The 24,370-nt window shown below is 40.8% G+C and overlaps 2 protein-coding genes across 5 annotated transcripts in view; one reads left to right on the top strand and one right to left on the bottom strand.

Annotated features, from left to right (window-relative positions):
- Positions 1-5,390, top strand: part of HLF (HLF, PAR bZIP transcription factor) — a 36,046-nt gene extending 30,656 nt beyond the window's left edge. The window contains exon 4 of the mRNA XM_008637577.2: positions 1,212-5,390. Coding sequence (XP_008635799.1) covers positions 1,212-1,427 — 216 coding nt within the window. The 3' untranslated portion in view covers positions 1,428-5,390. The remainder of the gene's footprint in view (positions 1-1,211) is intronic.
- A 7,939-nt stretch (positions 5,391-13,329) lies between these two features.
- MMD (monocyte to macrophage differentiation associated) overlaps positions 13,330-24,370 on the bottom strand; it is a 41,823-nt gene continuing 30,782 nt past the window's right edge. For 3 of the 4 annotated variants that reach the window (XM_017739153.1, XM_017739155.1, XM_017739151.1), the window contains exons 3-8: positions 21,222-21,266; positions 18,030-18,190; positions 17,244-17,318; positions 16,735-16,836; positions 16,279-16,348; positions 13,330-15,535 (exon numbers count right to left, since the gene is read on the bottom strand). In XM_017739153.1, coding sequence (XP_017594642.1) covers positions 15,335-15,535; positions 16,279-16,348; positions 16,735-16,836; positions 17,244-17,318; positions 18,030-18,190; positions 21,222-21,266 — 654 coding nt within the window. In that variant the 3' untranslated portion in view covers positions 13,330-15,334. The remainder of the gene's footprint in view (positions 15,536-16,278; positions 16,349-16,734; positions 16,837-17,243; positions 17,319-18,029; positions 18,191-21,221; positions 21,267-24,370) is intronic. The other variant, XM_017739152.1, reaches the window with a different exon arrangement.

Raw genomic sequence — 24,370 nt, forward strand, 5'->3', positions numbered from 1 at the left:
ATTCCTGCACACTTTGTTGAGCCAAACTGGTAGAAAGCAGTTCAAGAGCCCTCCTGCCAGAAGTTGTTTGGCTCCTGATTTGCCTTGTGCAGCAGCAGAAAGTGCAGAGCAGCAGGATTCAGCCAGGCTGAAGGACCCAGGAGTGGTGGGTGTTTGCTCAGTGCAGCATAGGAGCAGCTGGGTCTCCTGCCCTGTGCTAGTCCTTGGGAGCTGCACAGGGAAATGGAAGCATGTTAAGATGAAGAAAGAGGAAATTTGAGCTCTGTGACTTGGCCAGGCAGTTTGAGGGTTGAGTGGCTGCATCACTCTTACTCCACAGGGGACAGAATTTCACTTTTCACGAGAGATTCTGCCCACTTTGTATTTCCTGAGTTGTTCCAAAGTTCTAGAACTTAATACAGTTACAAAGCAACATCAAAGCTGCCGTTTTGCTGAAGGCCACTTCATTGGAAGAGTGGAAAAATCAGGTGAAATTCAGTAGTTACTTCGAGTCTTTGATACACCAATGCAGTGAGGTGATCTAGAGGCAAGTCTTCAGGGATAACACTTTGGGAATATGTTAGCTTATGGAATCTCAGGGGTAGTGGACCTATTTCTGACCAATGCTTTTTTTTCCACAGTCAAAGCCTATTGCATTAATCCCTGTGGTGGATCCCAGAGCAGCCATCATCACTGTGCCAAGGAATCCTCTTGCAGTGACTTAGTAATGCAGACAGGAACATTTTGGGGTTCTGTAGAGTGCTTTGAACATTAAGAAAGAGTGGAACAGTAAGTGAAATGGGTGATAGCAACACAGAGAGTAAACCAGGTGTTGGCTGGCAGTGCTGAGCAGGGCCAGAGGTAATTAGTGCTGCTCCAGCCACTGTGCAGGGTGAGTCATGGCACGCCAAGGAGGATGTGCTAACTAGGTCAGCCTAGATGGGAGATGGATTGTACCTCCGGAACATTGCTTCACTTTTCCTTGGAGGAATTCCCTGTCAGGAGGATGAGGGAGTTAGTGTAAACATTTTGACAGAAACATGTGAGGGCATCTGCGCTGCCAGGGTGGATTGTGCCATGCAAAGCTGTAACTCCAGTGCCGCCGTGCCATGGGGTGACACTGGAGCCACCCGCAGTCTGGAGGCGGCTCCTGGGAGCAGCTCCCAGTGCACAGCTCTGGATTTACCAAAACCTAACGCCTTTGTTCACCTCTCTCTATGTCTCACGAGCAGGACGACAAATACTGGGCCAGGCGCAGAAAGAACAACATGGCAGCGAAGCGCTCGCGGGACGCGCGGCGGCTGAAGGAGAACCAGATCGCCATCCGTGCCTCCTTCCTGGAGAAGGAGAACTCAGCCCTGCGCCAGGAGGTGGCCGACCTGCGGAAAGAGCTGGGCAAGTGCAAGAACGTCCTGGCCAAGTACGAAGCTCGGCACGGCCCCCTGTAAATCCGAGGCGGGGGAAGTGGGGTGTTTTGGGTTTTTTTCTTTTTTCTTCTTTTTTTTTTCTTTTTTTTCCTTTGTCGCGGGTTGGCATTTGACTAGATGGACAATGTGTTTCCTGTTTGATAGCACCACACCCAAACCAACCTTTCTGTCTTCAGCACTTTACCAGAAGCAGAAACAAAACTGACTTAATGTTGGTTTTTTTGTTGTTTTTTTCCTTTGGGTTTGCGTGTACGTGTCCCTGCGTGTGTGTGTGTGTGCACACGTGTGTGCCCAGGTCTGTGTCCATGGGTGTGCATGTGCGTGGGTGTGGGTGTGCGTGCGCATCTCAGCACTTCCCATTTTTATCAGCCCTCTTCAAAGGGTGCCACATTTTTACCTGGACTGTTGAGAACCACCATAGTAAGCTTTTTATTATCTTTTTTTTTCCTTCAGTGCTGCTTCAGAGTAGGGGTTTTATGTTCTTGTAATCAGTTCCATCTTTCTGATTTACTTGGAAAGATCCCAGCATAAATTACAAAAAAAAGGAAAAAAAAAAAAGAAAAAAGAAAAAAAAAAGTAGATTTCAGGTTTTTTTGAGAGTAACAAGCTATGGTTTTAAGTCTGTCTAATCAGAAAAGTTAACATGCTAATAAAGTGCACAAATAATAATTTAGTACTACACTGCAGAACTATTAATTTATAGATCGCTTTCGTTGTATTTTTAAGTTTTGGTGATAATTGTCTTCAGATTTAAAAGTGCTGTTAGACTGAGTTTAGCTATACTCATGATAGATCCCATAATGGCTTCTCTGTAGCTACTAAGGTTCCTTTTCTCTCCACGGACCCCAGGTAGGTAGGTAGGAGTTGTTGGTAGAGCACAGAGTGTGTACCTTGCACTGCCTGTACCTGAAGCAATAATCCTGCGTGCATGCTGCCCGGATGTTCCCAGTGGACGTGGGATGGTTCCCTACCCAAAAGGAGTCTCAATGTCTTTAACAAGGAGTTCCAAAAAGTCCCAGACATGTTCCCGTGAGCATGCTGACCGTGTCCCTGCCGTGGGGGAGCGCATGTGTAAGGAGCAGGATCATTAGTTGAAAAGGAGAACAAAATTAAATAGTGTCTAATCAGATCTGATGTCAAAATCAAAGGGGCTTTTCTGTTTTCAGTTAGTTACTCCATTTTGTGATTAAAAGTTGAATAAATACGTAAATTCAGTTGGTTTTTCCCCATGTTTTGTAATATATTTTCTGTGGATTATACCTTGCTGTTTTAAAAAATCACTTTTATTCAGTTAGAAGAAGTCACTGGTTTGCAAAGCCCATTTTTTCCTAGTGATTGTTGTTTTGAGTGTGACATGAACTGATGGTTCTGAACTTTATTGTTTTAAACTCTCTGCTTTTGAACATGTATGTTCTAATATAAAGTGGACTTCTGAAAAATGAATGTAAGAGACACTGGTGTATTTCAGAAGGGGATGGTGTTGTCATATACTGTGGTTAATCCAATCAATCAAAGTGTTTACTCTAGACCAAAAGGATAGATACTATAAAATGTATAAAGTTTATACAGAATAATTATAGTATGTTCGTTTTGTACAGTATTTTTCAAGTACAAATACTGACAATGTATTTTGAAAGACATATATATAGCAAAAAGGAAAAGCTATTCCATGTTTAAAATATATAGCAAAGATATATATTCTCCATTATTGTATAGAAAGGAAATGATTAGGGGTTTGCTGGTTGTTGTTTTCTTCTCTTTTTTTAAATCCTTAATATTTTAAGCCTGGCACACTGGCATGTTCTGTGCTTTAAATTAAATTTTTATGGAAGTAATATGGTTTTCCAGGGTGTTCCATATTACTGAAAAAGAGATACTTTATTATTTTCCATCAAAAACACATAAAGAAACTGGTTAACAGGGACAAAGCACAACATGGATTTTAGTCAACTATTGATTGGACAATACAATATTTCGTAATCGCAGAAAAATAATATATAACACAAAACCACTCATAGTCATTTCCAATCTGCTGCTGCTGCTAGAATCTGTTTCCAGCTGATTTTTTTTTTTTTATGAACAGCTCAGATCCTGTACACAGCTGTGTGTACTGCATACAGTTAGTAACATGTGAGGAAAATACGGTGCTACATGTCTTGCTCACAGTTGTATAAGTGTTCTGACATTATTTTCAAATAAAAAGGTTGTTCATTCCATTAAATCATTACTCATGCTTCAGGAGATGGCTGCAGAGAACTCAGCATTTTGGTCAGCATTAAAAACACCCCTGCATGGATGGCATTTCTCCAGTATTTTTCCACAAACATACCTGGTTTGTTGGTGTTCCATAACGTGCAGTACTTGCCTGCGGATCATTTGTTCAGCAAATCGAGTTTCCATGTGCTACAGCAAGGTTTAAAGTGCAGTGAGTTATTCCCTAAAGGTCAGCAGAAGGCACTGGAGGAGACAGGAGGGTGTGGCACACTCGGGGCCTCTGCTGCAGCCGCTTGGGAGCACCCCTGGTTTTCCCTCTGCGAGGAGCCGTGGCAGCGTTCGCCCGCTCTGGACGCGCCTTTAACAGCAGCGCAGCAAATTGCAGCAGTCTCTAATCGCCCCCACCAGGGGGGTTTTTGGGGTGACCCAAGAGCAGAGGGAGGTCAGTGGTGCCACTGCTAGGGTGGGTTGTGACCACAAAACTTCACGTAACATGCAAACAGCAGCTTGGAAAAAAAAAAAAAGAATTCTTCTGTTTCTTGGGGCAGGGAAGGGGTGGCAACTGGTTGTAGACTGGATATCCCAGGTTTATTGAGGCATGGCCACAGAGGAGCACAGAGGTTTCCAGGCTCTACCTCGTCCAGCAGTCCCAGAGCTGCTCTGGTGCCTCCTCGTCCCATCCTGGGACTGGGAATGCCACAGGCTGCAGCGTATCTTTTGGGGTGAGGACTTTCTGAGGAGCCTGTGGGACTTAGGCACTCCCTGCTTACTGTGGGACTTAGGTACTCTGGCTGCTCTGAAAAGCTCACCTGGAAAGAAAAAAACAACAGGAAAAAAAAGGGGAAAATATGTGGGCTTAAAACTTGGAAAATCTCCAGGTTTGCTATCCGGGTTGTCTCCCTGAAATAACAGTGAAAATAAATAAATGAAAGTTCAGCTCATTTTCAGTTCCCAAGGACAGCTCAGCTGGGCTCATCACACCTCTGATGGCTTTGTTGCTCATGAAGGAGCTTGTAGGTATAAAAAATTGTAATTTTATAAAAATAGAGAAATATATATTTGCAGAATAATTAATAGCTTATCTAAATAATTCACTGACCTCTATTACACTATAAGCATTGGTAAAATGCTTGTCTTCTCTTTCGTTTTTTGCTGAAACTTAGAAGTGGATTTTTTCTTTTTACAAAAGAATGCCCTCTACAAATCAGTGAGACTGGAGATGGATTTGTGCATCTGAGCACCTTGGGGCTCTCCATGGGAAAGCCCGTGGCAGAGGAGGCAGGGGGGTATTTCTTTTTCTGTTTTGAGTGGTGCTGAAGTCACTAAACCAAGCACCGTGGAAATAAGTTCTGACTTGAATCCACAAAAGCAAGAAATTCAGAATGCAGGGAAGGGGCTGGAGCGAGCACCAGGGATGGGATCGGCTCAGACCCCTCCCATTTGAATATCTTGCCTCTGTGGGTTTGTAATACCCCCAATTATTGCTTTAAAATTATTTTTGCATGTAATTTTACAATAGAGATGTGCAGTTTATTTTTATTTTGTTGACTTTTTTATGTGAAGAAAAAGGAATTATATTAAAACTTACATGTGATCAACCATCGTATTTCTGGCAACACCACAAGGCAGCATTAAATACAAGTTTAACAAATAGATCAAATTCTCTGTATGACAAGAAATGGTTTGCATCCTGTATGCTGTTCAGCCCAAATCTTTTTTTTTGTCTGTTATTCTTAATGTTTAATAAACTTTTAAATTTTTCTTCTCTCAGCTGTGTGCTTGTTTTAGTGTATCAGGGCATGGGGCTTTTGGGAGGGAATTTTTCTCCCCCGTCCTCTGGTCTGTCCCACCAGGGGATGGATCCCAGCTAATTTGGGGGGTGGGAAAATGTCCCCCAACCCTCCCAGCTGCCACCAGGGTTGGGTATAACCACAGAAAATGTGCATTTTCATGAGATTAAATAATTCAAATTATACTATAATTAGTGCTATTTACTATTTTAACAAAAATATTTTATTTTTTAAAAAATATATATATGTAATAAAGTGGTACAGTGGAAGCATCATTTACATATATATATTATAGACTTTATATATCATGAGATATGATAATGTATTTGCTGTAAATTCATACAGTTAATTCATAAAAATGCTGCATATCAAGGAGTACTTTTTATTGTAGTATACAACATAACTCATTAATTTTACTCTCCATTATAGCTAATATTTTATACAGACCACATGATAGATAACGCATACTACAGGCTTTTAGGTATCTAGTTTATGTAAATAGCTTATCTAAAGAATAAGCCTGGGAGAGAAAAACTGTAACTCAGCACTAACTCTTCCTGTATACAAGTTATTAAATGTGTACATGTGTACCTATATACATCACTGGGTACAGGGCATGATACATAGGCCCACATATCTATAAAAGTCTGCATTTTAATATATATAGTATATATTACGCACAAAATGTGTTTTAATAACACATTGACTCAACCTTCTGTGTGTGTGCATGCTTTCATTAGTTTTAAATATATAGCTATAATATAAATTCATATATTTTAATACACATATTAAAGATATGTGTGTATATAAATATATAAATTAAAATTGCATTTTCATATACCATATTTATCATAATTGCTTTTAGCTTCCTATTTTTATACACTGTTATAAATATATAAATAACTTTATTAATACAAAGGTTTTTAATGAGACAGAAAGTGTATTTGGTCTAATAACCACACACACGTGCATCTGCACAAGCACATACATCTCTGTGTATCCGTAGAGCTATACCTTGGCTAATTATGCTCTCATAGAGCATATTTAACAGCACTTATTTTATTAATAAACCATTTTTAAAATCTCTTTTTTTTAAATACATATATATTTTATTGTTATAAAGGTCTGGTTTTGCCATATATGTTATGCACAAACTATGATTGCTGTAATGCACAAACACAGTGTGGGCACACACATCCTTGTAGCTCACTCCCTCTATATGTTTTATATATTTACAGGTTTAATAACTGTATTTCATATAGCCTGCCAGAATTTACTACTTGAATAAACATTTTTAAAACACATGAAAAATATTTTATTGTTAGAAAGGTGCTTTTATGATACATGCCCTGAATTATGCACAAGAGTTGTCTTAATATACCCATATATAAGTACATTTCCACACTCACCTGTGTGCCTATATAGCTCTGGGTGTCTATAAACTGTGTGTGTATATATTTATATATATATACACAGAGAGAGAGTGTGTGTGGTTTATATATATATATATAAATATATATATATATAGCTATATATGTATATATATAATAAACATAGATATGTGTATATATATATGTAGTGTCATATACTGTTGTATACACATATAAATTCAATTATATTTTCAAACAGCATACTTAGCAGAATTTAATAATCTAGATTAATATTTTTATATTTCTAATTATGTATTTTATTGCTATAAGGGTCTGTTTTTACTACACTTTCTATATTATGCACAGACACATGTATGTACATGCACACACACGTGCACACTCCCCTTCCTCTCACTGTCTAGTCAGACAGAAATTTAATAATTTTATTTCCATATAGCATATGGAACAGAATTAATAAGGTTTCTAGTATTTTTATATGAAGATGCATCTAAAAATTGTCATCACTCACATGTAAATATCTGAGTATAAATATATGTAGTATATATTGTGCACCAAAAATGTGGTTTAATAACCCAGAAATACTCCCTGTGGCTCTTGTGCTCCCCGCCCCTGTACACACATACATTTCTTTCGCAGAGGTTTCCATGTACACAGGATAGAAAAATAGGTTTAAGAAAAATGGATGTATTTTTATGCAGAGACACATGTATAAAACAACGTAGTTTAAAGGTTAAAAAATTATATTTTAATTTTATTTTTAAAGGCTAAATTTATATTTTTTGTATTTTTTTCAAAAATATATAAAATATATTATATTATTATGAATAGTAAAAAATGTTATATGGGACACAACATGTGTTTCTTCTAATACACACATCACCCCTGTCTAGATGTTTCTGTACATTTATCTTTACATGCCCACAACTAGAGACATTTAATAATTACATTTCACACTGCCAACTCAACAGCATTTTCTTCATTAATGTGGATTTAGAGCTTTTTGTATACACATTTTATGGCTACAAAGATTGTATTTGCTATCTATGTTATTTATTATGTACAAAATGTATTCGTTATAGTGCAGAAACACACAAACCCTCCTTGACTGCCTCTGGGTGTGCTTTTTGCAGCCTTTTGATTATTATATATATATATATATATAAAGTATAGAACAATAATACATAAAACATGCATTTGGAGATGTTTTCTTTTTTATATGCACTGTATGACAGGATTTTCACATATGATGAGGTATTTAGTAGTACACCTTTACATGTGCAGAGACTATTTAAGAAGCTTTATTAATATAGCGCAGTTAGTAGCATAACTATAATAGGTAACTATTTAAAATAAACCATCTTCTCTCCACTGCAAGCCAGGAGACACCCCAAACGCATCTTTATGGGAGCCAAGAGCACATTTTGGAGTAGCTTTACAGGGCGTTTGCCACTTTGGGGTCCTAGCGCTCCCCTATTAATCCACCTGCTTTGACTTCAGGATAAATTTGGTGGATTTAACATTCCTGGGGTCATTCATGGATGAAACGATCCCAGAAAATCCGTGATTTAAAAATAAAAAAGGACTGGAAAAGTCCGGTCCCGAGGTGTTTCCTTGGGTGGACACAGCCCCGGCTCCGGCAGCTCTGGAGCATCCGAGGTCGCCTTAGGGCTGGGTTTGCTGCTCCTTTTTAACTTCTTTTACCCAAGTCCCAATTTTCATGAAATCTGTGAGAATTTAAGAATCTTTGAGATGCTTTAAATCCTCTATCACTCTTGCCCAGCTGCTTAAAAAAAAATTATTCCGGAGCAAAAGAAAGACATAGCCGTACCCATGGCCAAGTCTGGACGACGAAAAAACGAATCCTTAATATTGCATTTAAGCGGAATAAATAGGATTTGTCATTGTGACTATGACCGCTGCGTTTCCGCAGCGTATTGTTTTGGTGGGGTTTTTTTAACATGTAATCATTCCCTAAATGCAAATGTGGGTGGGGAAGTGGGAGAGCTGCGTGGTGGGATTGCCGAGAGCCTTTCCCAGCTGACACAAGAGGTCACGCAAGAGCCATGAGTGGCTCCCGAGCGCTGGGATCTGCTCCGAAACACCGCCAGCTTTTCCTCTTTAATATCCCCTTTATCCTCCCTCGGGTGCTTCTGCCTTGGTGCAGCCGCTGCAGGTGAGACCCCGTGAAGATCCAAGTCACCGGTGGTCAGGGGACAAAGGCAGTGCCACCCCACCCGTGCCACGGCTCTGCCCAGCCCCGTGTGAGACATCGGGGGGCTGCAAGTGCCGGGGTGCCCAAGGTGCTCCAGCTGCTGTCTGGAAGTGTGAAACATACTGGGACTTAAAAGAATGATGCTCAATCGTTTTTCACATTCGCAGACCCAATTTTAACTGAAATGTGAGAATTAGCCCCACCTGCAGACAGCAGCCAACAGCCAGGTTTCACCTGGGATGGATGAAACCAGCCAGACGTGATTTATTGTAACCAGGACTTTGGGCCAGCAACCTAATTCCTCTAACATGTATTTTTTTTCCGTCTCCACCTCTGCAGCCTCGAGACAGAAATATCACCCCTGGGAAAAGACACAGCCCCCTGCTCAGCTGAGTCTGAGCCCCAGCCCCACCTTGCAGATGAACTGGCTGCCCAGTACCGAGGTCCCAGTGGCCCTGGAGGAAGCATGGCATGAGCAGGAGAGTCCACGAAGGGAAGGAACCTATTTCCCTGCCCCAGTTTTGCAGCCCCTCGGGTCTTCCCCTGCCCTTTCCCCCCTGCCCTGCCCTGTTGGATGGGGCTGGAGGAATCAGCAGCAAAATGGAATCACAAAGGCAAAGCCCCCCAGGGCTGAGTCAAAGGATGCTGCTGGAGAGGAGAAGGTTCAATGGGGAAAAGTCCCCCAGCAGGTCAGGACAATGAGAGGTTCTTTACTGTCTGTGGAGTGCTTTGGGGCTGGAGGGAAGCAAATGTGTGTCTGGTGAGGTGCACAGCACATTCCAGCTGGGATAGAAGGGACTTGTCCTGAAGATGCTGCTGTGAAGCAAAAGCAGCACTGGAGACAGGTGGGAGATTGCATTAAAATACTAAAAAATAATAGTAGTTTTTAAAAGTCCAGAAAGTAAAGAAAAAGAGAATTAGTTAAAAAAAAATCTCAAACCCACCAAACAAACAAGAAAACCCACCATCATCCAAAAAAACCAAAAAGCTAATCATGCATCAACAATAAAACAAACCAATAACCAGAACAAAGAGTTCTAAGAAGAAGGAAAAGCTGCCTTCCCGGAATGCTGTGTGTGCTGGTTTTGGGGTAATTTTCTTGCTTGATGTCCTTCTCCTGAAACACAGGATTACAGCTCCTGCTTCCACCTCTCCCTTTCTTCTGCACTGTCACTAATTTCTCATGTCCCTGTGTCACAACATCAGCTGGGAAAACTGTCTGGAGTCTGGAACACCCTGCTGGCTCTGTCAAGGTGGAAGGGAACCAAGATTGACGGGACTGAGTTTGTTTAAATCTGGGGGAGAAGAAAGCAAGGGAAGAAGTGACAGTCTCCAGCTACAGAAAAACTGCCTGGAAGGGCTCTTATCTGAGCTGCTGCAGACAGGACAAGGAGTAACAGGCTTAAAGTACAGCAAAGAAAACTGTGCTTGGGCAGCAGGAAAAAAAATAAAAATCAAGAGGGCAGAAGGTGAAATATTGAAATAAACTGCCTGGGAGGACTGTGAAATCCCCATTATTAGAGGCTTTTTAGAACAATTCTGTCAGGACTGACAGGCAGTCCATCCTGCCTGCAGGCAGAGGAGGGGCTAAAAATATCTCACAGTCCCTTCAATCTTTATTTTCAGTGTTTTAGCAGAAGGCTGATTAAGCTGCTCAGAACCACCATCAGCTTCAAGACAAAAGCCATTTCCGTTCAAATATATTCATATATTAAGACATATATTAAAAAAATAAAATCCATATTCCCCTCCTAGACCAATCCTGAGCTTCCCATGTTCATGGGTTTTGATCAGAAGGCAGTTGAGTTCCCACAGCAACAATGTTCAATCCTTCGCTACTAAATCCTTGCTGGCTGAAGCCAAAAGTGCCACAGGTTCCCCATGTTCAGTAGGTGGTCTGGGTTGGGTTTCAGTGTTTCAACATCCAGAATAACTACAGCTCTCCATCCAAACATCCTGTGGGCTGCTCTGAATGTCCTGTTGGAGAATGGCTCAGTTGCTGGCTGGCTGTGTCACGGGAGCCACATCTGGTCACACCTCTGCGCCATCCCTGGAAGCCACCAGCACCCACCAGACAGTGAGGAGGTGCCTGCTGGAGCTAAAGCCACTCATTCAGTCAGTCTCTACCAACAGCTTTTCACCTCTCTGTGAAAATTTAAGGGAGATTTGCAAAGCCACCTGAAGGATTTGGGCACTCAAATCCATGCCAGCAGGGCTGGGGCTGCTAAGCAACAGAGACATCTGAACAGATCCCTCTGAGAGCACATGAGCTTCATTAGCCAATGATGTAACTTCTGTTATAAAACTGGCCTCTCTGCCAGCCTTTAGCAACAGTATTTTGGTTCCTCAGCTTATCCTTAGGAGCAAGCACCCTGGTTCTGCCAAGGGAACTAGCACTGCCACCCTCACTGCTCACCACAGACAGGAGGAGGATGCCTAGGGTGGAAACAATCCAGTGACAGACCCCCAGCTCAATAACAAAACACCATCCACCAAACACTACCCAAACAGGAATCTGAAAACTCCTTTATCAAGAGAGGCCTGCTTTCCCTTGGGGTTTGGACTGGTGAGTGGAACTTGTCTGTGTGTTCAGCCGGCACCTGGGACAGGTGCTCCCTGCTGAATTCTCCAGGCAGGCTGCAAAGCTCACACCAACCCCGAGGCTGAGCAGCCTGGGGATGTTCAGCCCCAGGGACAGTTACCACAGCACTGCTGCTTATGCCGCTTGAGCAGTGCTGGGAATGCCAAGTTAAAGGCATCCCAACACTTCCAAATTGCCACTAGAGAACATCTCAGGTATCTTATGTCCATTCCCTTCCCTGTGACAGTGGTTGGTGTTTTTATTCAGACAAATGATGACTGAAACACAGCAGGATGGAGGAGCAGCCTCTGGCTGTTGGAGCACAGTGGTCCAAGGCACAGGCTGAGAAAGGAAGGCAGAAAGCACCCACACCCTGGAGCCAGCTCTGCTGTGCCATCCCGATCACTCTTTTGTCAACTATTTTTAGCTTTAACCTTATGGCACCTATTGATGGGTGAAAGCAATCAGCAGCAGAGCCCAACATCCTGCGCTTTTTAAAAATAGCAAAGCACAGAGAAAACATTCAGTCAAGCACATGATGTGACCATGATAGGCTTGGCCTTCAGGGACATCTCGTGGCTAAACACACCAGACCCAAGTAAAGAATTGTGTAGATGTTCTGAGCAGGAGGGGTACTTAAGCGAGAAAAAAAGAACTATGAAAAATTTTAGTATCTTCTCTTTAGCTTGCTCATTCCAGCCCCAACAATGTGCATTTTATAGAATATCCTGAGTTGGAAGGGACCCACAAGGCCACTCAAGCCTCCCACTTCCTTACCTAGAACTGGGAGATGGCATCACAATTTCTTACCATAATCACAAATAATTAAGAGGAATGTGGAGCATAGGATTGGAACAGCAGCCTGCTTTTAGACCTTTTTTTGGTAACAGGAAGAAAAATGAATACTGTTTAATTTAAACAAATACAATTCAAACAAGAGCACTCTAAGATAGATCCTTAAATGAAGCCCTTCGTTTAATAGAATTACTTTTTGATGCACAGGATATTGTGTTATAAAAACATGACCTAAGAGTCTATCCAATATTCAAACTACCTGCAGCATCCCAGACATCTTCTGGAAAGTTCCATCTGTAAAACTGAAATATTTGCTATCACTGTTTCATTTAGACTCAGCCTACTTGTTGCACTTCTAAAACCTAGAGGCATAGAAAATACAAAAGCAAGTGCTTTTAAAAACATTTGCCTCAGGAAGACCAAGAAATCCCATCTCTGTACTGCAGCAAACAGTACTAGAAAAAGCACTATCCTTACTGCTGAGAGGAATCAGCCTCAAGAGCTGTAATTAGATGGAAGGGAAAAAAGAAAAGACTAATTGATATGCTTGTTTTTCAGACAAACACATTTTTATTTCAGCTTGTCTATATTTTATGCAATGATACTCCTGTAGTGATAGGAGCAAAATTATGTATTTTTCAATGTTCTAAGCTGAAAAAAAAAATCGCAACATATAATAGTATAAGAAAATTGATCCAGAACAGCAAAAAGGGAAAAGCAAGTTCTAAACAGACCAAAATTTAGACAGAAATATATTTTTTCCCAACGGAATGTTTTGGATTGCAGTCTTTCCTACTATTTTTAAAGCATTGGCTGAGCAGGCATGAGGGTTCTCAGCTTCAACTCGGGTTCCCTTTTGTCAGGAGTAGCCACAGTGTCACTCCCTGATGGCCCTGCCCAGGTGATGGAGAGGAAAAAAACACCACAAAGAATACAAGAGTTTCCAAATTGCACCAAATGTTTATTGTTAGTCTAGTACATTCAATATCATATTGACTAGAATACAGTAATTCAAAATATTTTTGGCGAATTGAAATTTTTTAAAAACCATTTCAAACACTCCAAAAAGCAAATGCCATGAAAAATTAACTTAAAATTAAAACAAATATATTCAAGCAATAGTTTCACTTTTGACTACAGAAAACCTTTAAAGGTATTTTAGTGGTTTTAACAGTACTGCATTTCAACAAAATACATGGACCCACAAAAAGTGGAAAATATTAAAATAGACACGTTAAAAAACTGAGGCATCCACATGTGCGAGACTGTGGTAGCAGAATCACCTGCCCAGCTGTTCCCTTTGCTCTCTTTTGTGGCAGTTCATTAGTTTGCTGTGGTGCTGCCACTTCTCTGATCACCTGCTACCACCACACAGCAATTCTTCAATGTCTTGAATTTAAAGTTTTTTCCTCTGGTAAATTCCCTATACAAATGTAAATATTCTAAAACTTGCAACCCTCTGGCAAATCTGAGCGAAGCAGGACCTTTAAAACATCCCTATCTTGCTATTTTTTGTTTGTAGACAGGCAATATCCAGAACAAAATCTGAAAAAGGCAACGCATTTTGGTTTTGTTCTTAAATACTGACATGAAAAACTGAGTAAATTAGAAAAAGGATAAAGTCAATCTTAATATAAGACATTCATTACATAGTGGGACAGGATACAATTATTGGACAGACAGGATTACAATGACTCTTCTACACTGGTCATTAAAGTACATGTTCTACACTCATGACTTGCTACCACAGCTGGATTTCCTGTACAGACAGACAGCAACACAGACCAGTTGGACTCTGTGTGAAGTCCCAGGATGAACTGTCAAGTTCTCCAAGCTCTGCACCCTGCCAGGCTGTGCTTGTGAAGAACCCTGAGCTCCAGGTGCTCAGCAATGCTTGCCTGCTGCTCCCACCAGGATTTCCCAGCAGAACCACCCCACCAAAAGCTGGTGGGACCAGTCAGTTTAAGTCCCTTTGGAAACCCAAGCCTCAATGTCACATGTGTGTACATGGTCTGGGGAAATGAGTGACCCTGGCTTGGATGGAGGGTATTCCTCACACAAACCCTCACCCTGGGCAGCACGGGTACAACTGGAAACCTGGAGGAGAAAAATCACCTCAGCTATTCCTTTTACAGCTCTTCACCACAAATAAAGCCAACCTAAGGTCTGGTTCATGGTACTGCAAATGAGCAGAATGCTGCCATGTTAGAACTCAGCAGAATCACATTCAGGTTTTAGTTTGTAAAAGTGGTTATTACAATTACACCTCCAACACAACCTTTGGGAAAGGTACGATGTTCTCTCCTCAGGACCGGGTGTGGAATGTAACCATTTCTTGCAAGATTTTGCAACATTAGTAGCTGCATAGATGACAGTTGTGTGTCTTCAATAAATGTACTTTTAAAGTTTACAAAAAACACAAAAATTTTCTATAAAAGTCACATTATACCAAGATAATGGGTGGTAAAAGTAGATTAGCTGTCTCTGATTCATGTTTAAGAAATGACTCGTGGAAAGGTGATAGAAACCAATTTCAGGTCAAGAGAATTACATTTCCACTATTGCACTGACTTCACCATTTGAATCCCTAATTTAGAAAAATTCACGTAGTTAAAAATTGTAAAATTAAACTAGGATACAAAATTTGTTTGTAAACATCAGGTAGCCAGTTCTGCTAATGTGGAATGGACTCTTGGTTACTGCAGTACAGTATCTTGGTTATTTACAGCACTTGCCATGTGATGAGCAATGGCAGGACACAAACATCAGTTCACAGTAATTGTGTTCACAGAACTACCAAAGTCAGTGCAGTTTTGCTGTGCAATTTTTCCAATTCCCCCAAATTCCTTAAGTCAAATAATACTGTTACAGAGGCCAAGTGCCGATTACTTCTTTATATATATCTATATATCTATAGATATAGATGTATAGAGATATACATAATCTCATAAGTGACGAATGATGTCTGCAGGACTTCTGTAAAGGTACTTCCAAATGGCATAGTAATGGACAGCAGCTGCTGTGGCCACGAAGACGTGCCAGATGGCGTGGGCAAAGGGGATCACTCCGTCACTCTTGAAGAACACCACGCCCAGGCAATAGATCAAACCTCCCCAGGCCACCTCCTGCAGTCCTTCGGTGTTGCTCTGCCAGGGAACAAGGACAGGTCAGGGGCAGGGTGTAAAGGGGGCAAAGTGCATTTATGGACAAAATACAAAGTGCTCTTCTCCCCCAAGCAAAGGGAGCTGGCTGCAACAGCTCAGAATATCTTGGGTGGGACAGTGAGAAATGCAGTGTATTTATATTTCACTGTGAAATGCACAATAATGTGTTTATATACTATGTCCCCATAGCACTAGAGAAGTTATACTGGGATAACTCAAGAACTAAAACAAGTTTGATGGTTTGCTTCATCAGCAGAGCAGACAGAGACAAAAAACCCCACGTTACTCTGTGAAAGTGTGAGTTTAATGCAGCTTCTCCCAGCTGCATGAAACTCCCAGCAAGACTTTGATACAGCCAGTTAAGGCATTAACTTGAAAATGTGTCAGGTTTATATTAGCAGCAGAGAGGGTTAATCAACACTATTTAAAATGTATAACTATAAATAAGTTTGGAGTAGAATGCTTTTCAGATGCACCAAGAAACCCAAGCTCTCTTTATCTACACAATGCAGCCCAGATTGAACAGAACAAGGCAGCATTTCACTGAAATGTAAACTATAAATCCAAACTATAACTGGTTGTATTTGGTTGTTCTGCAGAGAACATTTACAATTACAGTGTACTAAAATGAACATCTCTGCAGAAGAAAGAGTTGCACTGGAATTGAAGCTGGTTATAAAAGGCACGTTTTGTTTGTTTGCACTGTTAATAGTCACATTCCTTACCATGGATGTCACTACCAGAGCAGGAGAAAATCCCATCGCTAAATAGAAAAAGAGTTCAACGATCTTATACCTAAAAAGGAACAATTTGAGTCATTTAAGGAGGTGTACAAAAGGATGAACATTTCCTTCAATAGTAAAAAAGAGTATTTTAAATTATGTGTTGGTATGAGGTCATTAGTCAAAAAGCCTTTCATGCAGATAGATAACCAGTGTTCTATGACAAAATTAAAACTTGTGTTGATTTCTGCATTGTAGAGTTGCAGGCAGTACCTTCTCTAAATACTGCCTGGATGCCCTCATTTGCAATAAGTACCAGTGAGAATAAAACTCTGAGATAACTTAAACTTTCTTACTCGATGAGAACCTTGGTAGCTCATCTCCAAAACAAAGAAAGTTTGGTCTTGTTCCCTGAGGATAATTTTCAGTCTAAAGTTAAATGCAAAGAATAATTCTTACTTTTCATGGTAGAGAAATACATAAAGGGTTCCTCCAGCAGCCATCAGCCAGATAAACCATCGCATGTGAGACGCCAGAGGTCCCAGCTCACGGAGATTTAACCTGGAGGCACAAAGATTCCAAGAGAGAGTAGTGATGAGTGAACGGACCACACTGACACAAAAGCAGTAGGGACTGATAAAAACAAATAATTACTCAGAGGCTAAACTACAGAATGATGGGGGAACAAACACTGGGACATTCTAGCCACAGAGAAGCAGAAGGTGTTTGCATTGATGGGTGGAAAGCATGAACTGAGGTATGTGGAATGTAAATAAACTGCTTTCTGATGTTTTCTAGCATCACTTTCTGTTCAGCAAGGCCCAGGCGATGACATTGCAGTGTCTGTCACAACACAGAATGTGGTCAATTGCATCCAAGAAGGCATCTACAGATTTTGGAAAACTGCAATGACAAATTGTTTACTTTGGAAAAGCTTTGATTCTGCAGCTGTGCTTCCCATTTCTTACCATGGTGCATAGGATGCTGCAATGAAGACGTAGATCATCATTCTGTCACACATGTGAAAGCAATGCTCCATTGTCCTAGGGAGATTGAGACAGAACAGGTCACCATGACATATTTTGGAAAGAATTTTGCATCACCTCATTTTCCTGATGTGCTTTGGAATCACTTTGGGGAAAACATCATCAGCTCCATGCCTCTTAAAACCATGTGGAGGACCTGAGACACATAAGAGCTGAACACTTCTCCAGTTCTCTCCCCTTCTCCACCTACCTTGCATCCCTGTCACATCAACTCTACCTAATCCAGACACTGTTACGATTTAGCGACCACTGACTAAACCCAATTTGTGGCCCAGAATTTATTTAAGGGTCTTACATGGGACCAAAAATATAAAATAAAAAATAAATCACGACAGTTTTGCTATTTGCTCCCAAGGAGGTTTCCTGCTCATTGGCTGGGCACTGTATTCTCTTGGCAAAAGCTGTGTTCCTCAAAGCATTTGAGCATGCCATAGTCCCAGAGAGTGTCTTCATTTCTGCAATGGGCTATTATCCATCAACCACTTACATTATGTTTTTCCCATTCTGCTTTTGGATTAAGAGCCACTAGGGCCTACAAAACAGCAGAACTTCGAATTCACTGGTACGTGAGCTTGGCTCACTATTACTTCCAAAAAAATCAAGGGTGATTCAGTAGAAAGTACCACTCCAACCTCCTGTAAAATTGGTTTTGACTGAGAAACACAATGGGGAAACATCACAAGAAAGTGAAGCATTTTCTACTGCTACCTTAAGTGACTCTTTTTCCAGGAAACGATGTGGAACACGGTGGAGACGATGAAGAGGGCACAGAGCCCCACCCCATACATCCATGCTGTTATCTTCTCCCAGCGGTCATCGGAGAGCCGGTGGAGGAGGGCACTGCCCACGATGGCAGGAACAATGAGGAACTGGGAAAACAAAAGGCCATTGTCAGGTCTTTGCCGTGGTGCCACCCACAGAGCAGCACCAGCAGGCAGAGAGAGCTTGGCCCCAGCCAGAGAAAGTTTAGCCATTTAATTTTAAGTTGACACATCAGCACACCAAAAATTCAACAATGTCTCAGGTATAGTTTAGATCTGGTTTTTCTAAATTTCTCCCCCCATGGTGCCAGGGAAGGTTACTGACTCCTCTAGCCATGACAGCAAATTCTTTTGTCTAATTTTACAAGTACTAGCAGTGATTTTATTTTCATATTCTGCCTCATGTTTTAAAACTATGTTGATCTTACTCTAGGCTTGGATTTAAGCCACCTCTTGTGCACAGACACAGAGCACAGGACAGACCAAAATAAACTTGAAGCCCAAACGAAAAAACTTAAGCATTTAGCAAAGTCCTGTTGCAAGTACTAAGCAATAGTTTTGCAGAACTTGGGTTTAAGCTATCATAAATAAATTAGCCACAAACTTCTCTCATGAATAGATTTTTAATGCACAAAGATATTCTTCTAATGCAGTGTATCCAACTCTGTTTTCCTTCCCACCTCCCTCTCAAGCATATTGTGCCGGTTTGGACATCACCCCAAGACACACATTTAATTCATTTCTTCCAAAACAGGCCTTCTTCAAACATCATGATGGAATTACCATGCTTGCATGAAGCATCTAAGAAGTGGCTGCAGGCGTCACATACATTTAAAACTACACTCCCTTCCAGAATAAAATACACGATGTACCTCTATCTCCTTCAGGAAAAGGCAGAAAGAAAATGGGGGAGAAGGACAAAACAACCCTAAAACCCCTAAAAAACACCCTATGCCCAACAAGTATTTGAAGAAGAGAGCTCACTAACTCAGACATTTCTACCCATCTCCTTCCACTATCAAGGCCAATCTTTGTCAGCCTTCTAAGTTACAAAGACCGCACAAATTCCCTTCCAGGCCCTACAGCATGTCTTAAGATGTTAATTTGTTCCCTTGAATTGCAAATGAGCTTCTTAGGTTAAATTCTTGGTAATTTAACCCAAGTCTCATATGTTAAACAATAAAGCCAGGAACAAGCAATATTTAAACAAATCTGGACACTTTGCATTACAGTTTTGATAGCTCAGACTGCAAAGTTCTAATCTAGACCACTTTGCATTACAGGTTTGATAGCTCAGACTGCAAAGTTCTAATCTAGACTGACCTGTCTGTCCTTTATCTAATTACAGACCAGAGGAAATCGAGGTTCTGCTCAGTGCACAGGATGCAGAGCAAACTGAATGGATCTGAGAAGAAGCTGGTTGAGCCAGAGAATAACAACAAAAAACAAGTGGCTTTTCCTTCTGGCTTTGAAGTACATCAGCTGTAGCTTCATTACTATTAAATTTCCTAATGTTTTGCAAAATTTAGTATATTCCGAAAGCTGCAGAGCCGTGGAAATGAAAAGTATGGCATTGATACATTCACAGCACTGGGACTAGAGGTGAAAACACTTCCTGAGCTTTGTAACGAAACGATGGAAGTTGACATCGTGCACTTTAAGGCCAGAAATAGTCTGCCAGCCTGGCTTCTCATTTATCACCAACCCTAAGTTTCCATGCACACATCCTGGATAGTCCCCAAATTCAGGGAAGGTTGAAATGTGTCACTCCTCAGGAGATCAGTCACTCTTGTTTTCCACACATGACACACAGTGTGAATGAAGTGTGGCTGAAGCCCCTGGGACAGCCAGGAACTGATGAGATGTGACAGCTGTTTCATTAGTTTTTGCAGGGGACAGGATACTCAGCTCCAGAAACGGTGCTGTAGCCATGGCCCTAAGCTGTGCAGTCCCACCGTATTCGCATTCCTCGGTTTCCTTCCCCATTTTCCGTGCAAATTTCAGTTTTGACTAAACTTGACAGAGAACTAAAAGGTTTCAGAGAGATTAAGTACTCATAAATACCAGGTAAAATACTAAAATCCTACTAATTCTCTACAACAGCCCAGGCATGAGCTGCTCAGGGCCTCTGACAGAGACCATTTTATAGGAAAGGAGCCCTCTTTGGAAACAAGAGTTAGATATTACACAGAATAACCTGCCTTTCTTACACAGACACACCAGCTTTTTACTAATCTCCTCAAATATTTCACAAGCTAAGTTGTGACATGGGATGCTCAAATGGACCAACACAAAGTTCAGTGTCAACCACTTTTTCCAGTAATTATTGTGTATAAAATAATACAGTTGAAACAAAGATGCAATTCTCTTACCACGTCTCTCTTTGCACCTTCAGAATCAAGAGTACAGCACATGAATGAAGACCTTAATCCCTTTTTTGCTTTGTCCTGGTTTTAAAGAACAATTCTACCTCTCACAGGCAACAGCACTGTATTCCATAAGAAGGACTGATTGTTTTTTCTAAGTGCTCTTTTTGGAAACACTTTCCCCTCTGTGCCTGACAGGCACCATGGGAACAGTCCGACAAAACAAGAGATGTTTTATTACTCCTTTTTTTGGTCAAAAATAGCTAGATGAAATACAAAATCCAGAAATTATACCCTGCTGTTCCAGCCAACTGGATAAAAGTTCTTTAGATGCCGTAACAGGTAACATATGGTACAATGGGCTCTACCCATCTTACAAAAGAAATACAAAATTTTAGTTAATAAAAAAAGGCAGACTTCCCCATGTTCATTTGAAAAAAATCACTTACACAAGAATTGCATTTTAATCTCCAGTTTTCAGAATGGAAAAGCCATCAATCAGCCCTTTAAAAGGAGATGAATTTACCAAAAAAGCAGTAAGGGAATCAGAACTAACAGAATGAGTGGGATTGGGCTGTGTCATTTTACAGCATGACAAAGCATTTCTTAGTTGCCAATATTCCTTGAAAAAAAACTCCAGCTACAAGTCACAAAATCTTTGCTTATTTCATCATGGAGTGCAAGTCTTCCAAGTGAGTATCATCAAACCCAGTAACTTAATGTACTGTGAGCAAACCCAGAACTGTGATGTGCCAATTTACTAATTTTAGTACCTTGATTAATCCTGGCTGCATCAGAAGTGGGGCTGGAAGAGAGATCTGCAGAACAAGAGAGAAGGCAACAGTTTCCTAAGCTTTCTAGAGAAATGCCAGAACAAAATGAGAGAATGAAGTGAAAAGCTCTTTGTAATAAGGAGGAAGATAAAGGACTAAAATACGGTTTTTTACAGCTATAGATAGGAATCTTTCAGAACAGATTTCAGCACAATCCCCCGTGTGATGTATTTTGGGAAACCAACTACCACAAACTCTGCTGTCACAATGAGCAAAGAGCCTTAAGGCACAAGGAAGGAGGCTGACACAATAAGCTGTGAACCTGATCAGGGTCAATTCAGGGAAATTACACTCTGGTTACCAACTTACAGCAAAATATCCAGTACCTTCCACCTGTCTGTGTTGCTTAGGGCACTGTTCCACTGTATTTTACCTGTATTCTTTCCATAATTCTCTAGACAATCTCTGCCACAGAGAGCTTTAAAAATGTGTTGGAAGTTTTGCTTTTGTATATAACATTCATGGAAAATGAAGTTACTTTCCTTGCACATCATGCAGGCAGCAACAATGCCCTTTGATGCACGAGCCACTGCAGCAGAGCGTGGTGTTACTGCTGCAGTCTCACGAGCCTCTCACTGGGAGGGAAACACCAAGGGCACAAAGGTGGTGCACGCACTTCCTTTTTGGAAAGGAAGGCAACAGAAAGATCAGTAAAGCTGCCAAACACCACCCCCTGCCAAAAATGTGACACTTAGAGGGAACCATCTCCAGCTGCCTGCTCCAGGAGTGCACTCCTGTCACCATCTCTCCCTACTTTTCAATTTTCCCCTAATTTTAGGAGACCAGTAACATGGAGTGGGAGGCCCACAAGCAACTTGGGCTGTGCAACACACAGAGCAGAGAAACTGCTCTATTCCCACTGTCAGACATTTTCATCGGGAGAGCCCTTCTGAAATTCTGATGACCCCTTCTTCCATGCTCAAATGGCCTTCTAAATGCTCTAAGTCTCATTTTAAAAATATTTATACGCCTTCTGTTTTTCCATGCACTTCAAAAACCCAGCCTGGAATACAGACTATAATTCATTTTAGGAATAGTTACTCCTTTTAAGGCAGTTGGAAGAAACATTTAGAGCAGTATAAAGCAAGCCATATCTAAATTCTGAGGTTTTAACACAGCAGGGTCTATCTTTTGTCTGATAAACCTTACACACACTAGAAAGCTTCATGATAAAAGAGCCATCTTTCCCCTCCAATTCTTACAACCCCTGCATTTCTCATGCACTGTTTCCTTCCTGTTCCTCTAAACACAGAGAACAGTTTTTTCTGTCTGTTTTCAACTACGTTGCTGCCATTCCTCTCTCACAGTGTCTGAACACAAGTCAGTGCTTCATTTAAAGCCAAAAAAAAAAAAAAAAAAAGCAAGACATTTAAAATAGCCTTACAAGTTAGAAATTTGAAGATACCTTATGATGCCACACAAAGTTACCTTCTAAGTATTGTACCAAAAAGTTGTGCCGGGGATTCTATACCCTCCTTTATCCTTGCTTTTTTGTTATTTGTTTTTTTTATTAAGCAGCTGCCTAAACTGATTCCTGCGTATTTTTAAGTCCAAAACCAGATGGGATACCTACTGAGAAGTACAGCCACACTCAAAGTAGAAGTTGACTGCTTCCTGAATTACAAATAAAGGTTTGGAATAAAAATATATTGGAAAACCATTGTTGAACTCTGTTCTGTAGAATCATCAATGTCTAATTGAAAACTGGCACTGTAATCTAGCAGCAAAGACTCAGGCATTTGACCATCTCACATTTAGTAAGTCTGCAACACAAAGGAGATGAAAACATCCCCCCCATCTTTTTCTGTGCTTTCCCAGCCTAGACTCCCATTTCAGGACTTCAAATATTGATCAAAAGTTATTGCATATTTATTTTAACAGTTCATGGTAGGTTTTAGCAGGTAGTTTGACTGCTCAAAAGTAATTACTCAGAAAGTAATTAGACAACTCCACCACAAACTACAGCCTACCAGAAAACACTGATCCATCTTGACTGTCACCTCCTGCTGACAGGCAGGAGTAAAACATGCCTGTTTTTCAACTAGGTGAAAGCTGAAATTGCTAATGAGCACACCAACTTCTGCCAGATATTTTGAAATCTAACTTTTTGGCCAGAGCAAACAAGGTTTGCACAAGGATTATGAGATAAACTACATATTTGTGCTAACTAACAGAATGTTGCTTCATTCCCTAGGCAAATAAGCATATATTTACATAATGCTGTACATGAGACCCTTGGCTTAAGAACACAGAAGCTTCAGTCAACTTTTCTAAATGCAAAACCAAGGTGATTCTGTTTTTACCAGCACCATGGAGCTGTCTGTTGGTTATTTATGAAGTACACACAAGGGATCCTTAAGAACAGAGCTCCTTCTAGAACTGAAGAGTCCTGAGCAGTGCTTTGAGCTTTCATATCTACAGCTCACTCAGACACACTGGAGATAAGAGACTGAGGACATAGTCAAACATACTTCAGATGTTTGGAGTAGAGAGACTGAGGAGAAGCACAAGCTGCTTTTATAAAAGGGCAAATGCTATCTTAAAAAGCAAAAAATCACATTTTTAAGTCCTTTTCAAAGTGCCAGACAGCAAATTAAACTTCCTAATTACTAAAAGAAAAAAACAAATCAAAGAGGACTGCTTTTGTTATTCTTTATGTGAATACCATATACTCAAATCTAGAATAAGTCGTTACATTACGAAAATAAGGGCAGACTCGGAATTTCAACAGGGCTGTCAGCATCATCGGGGCCTCTTGCAAAATAGCAGATTTCTTGAACTAAACCACTCCAGCTCCTGTAGCTCATACCCACAGACAGTCTGATGAAGCCTTCCCATTTCTTACATGGATAAATCTTTCTTGTACTTCCAGTATACAATTTGCACAGTATTATGTCAGCACAGACCTGGGAAATCCACCTTGCAGGCTAACTAGTAGTGGCCTATACCCCTTTACTGCAGGCATCCTTTGACTGGAACAGAGGGAAAATATCAAGTTAATGACCTGTAACATTGGTGAAAAGGAATCTTACGAAGTATCTGGAGCTCCAAGAGATTCAGAACATCACCAAACATCTATTTTTCTGGAA

Source organism: Corvus brachyrhynchos, unplaced genomic scaffold (assembly GCF_000691975.1).
Source record: "Corvus brachyrhynchos isolate BGI_N302 unplaced genomic scaffold, ASM69197v1 scaffold407, whole genome shotgun sequence".
Classification (NCBI taxonomy): Eukaryota; Metazoa; Chordata; class Aves; order Passeriformes; family Corvidae; genus Corvus; species Corvus brachyrhynchos.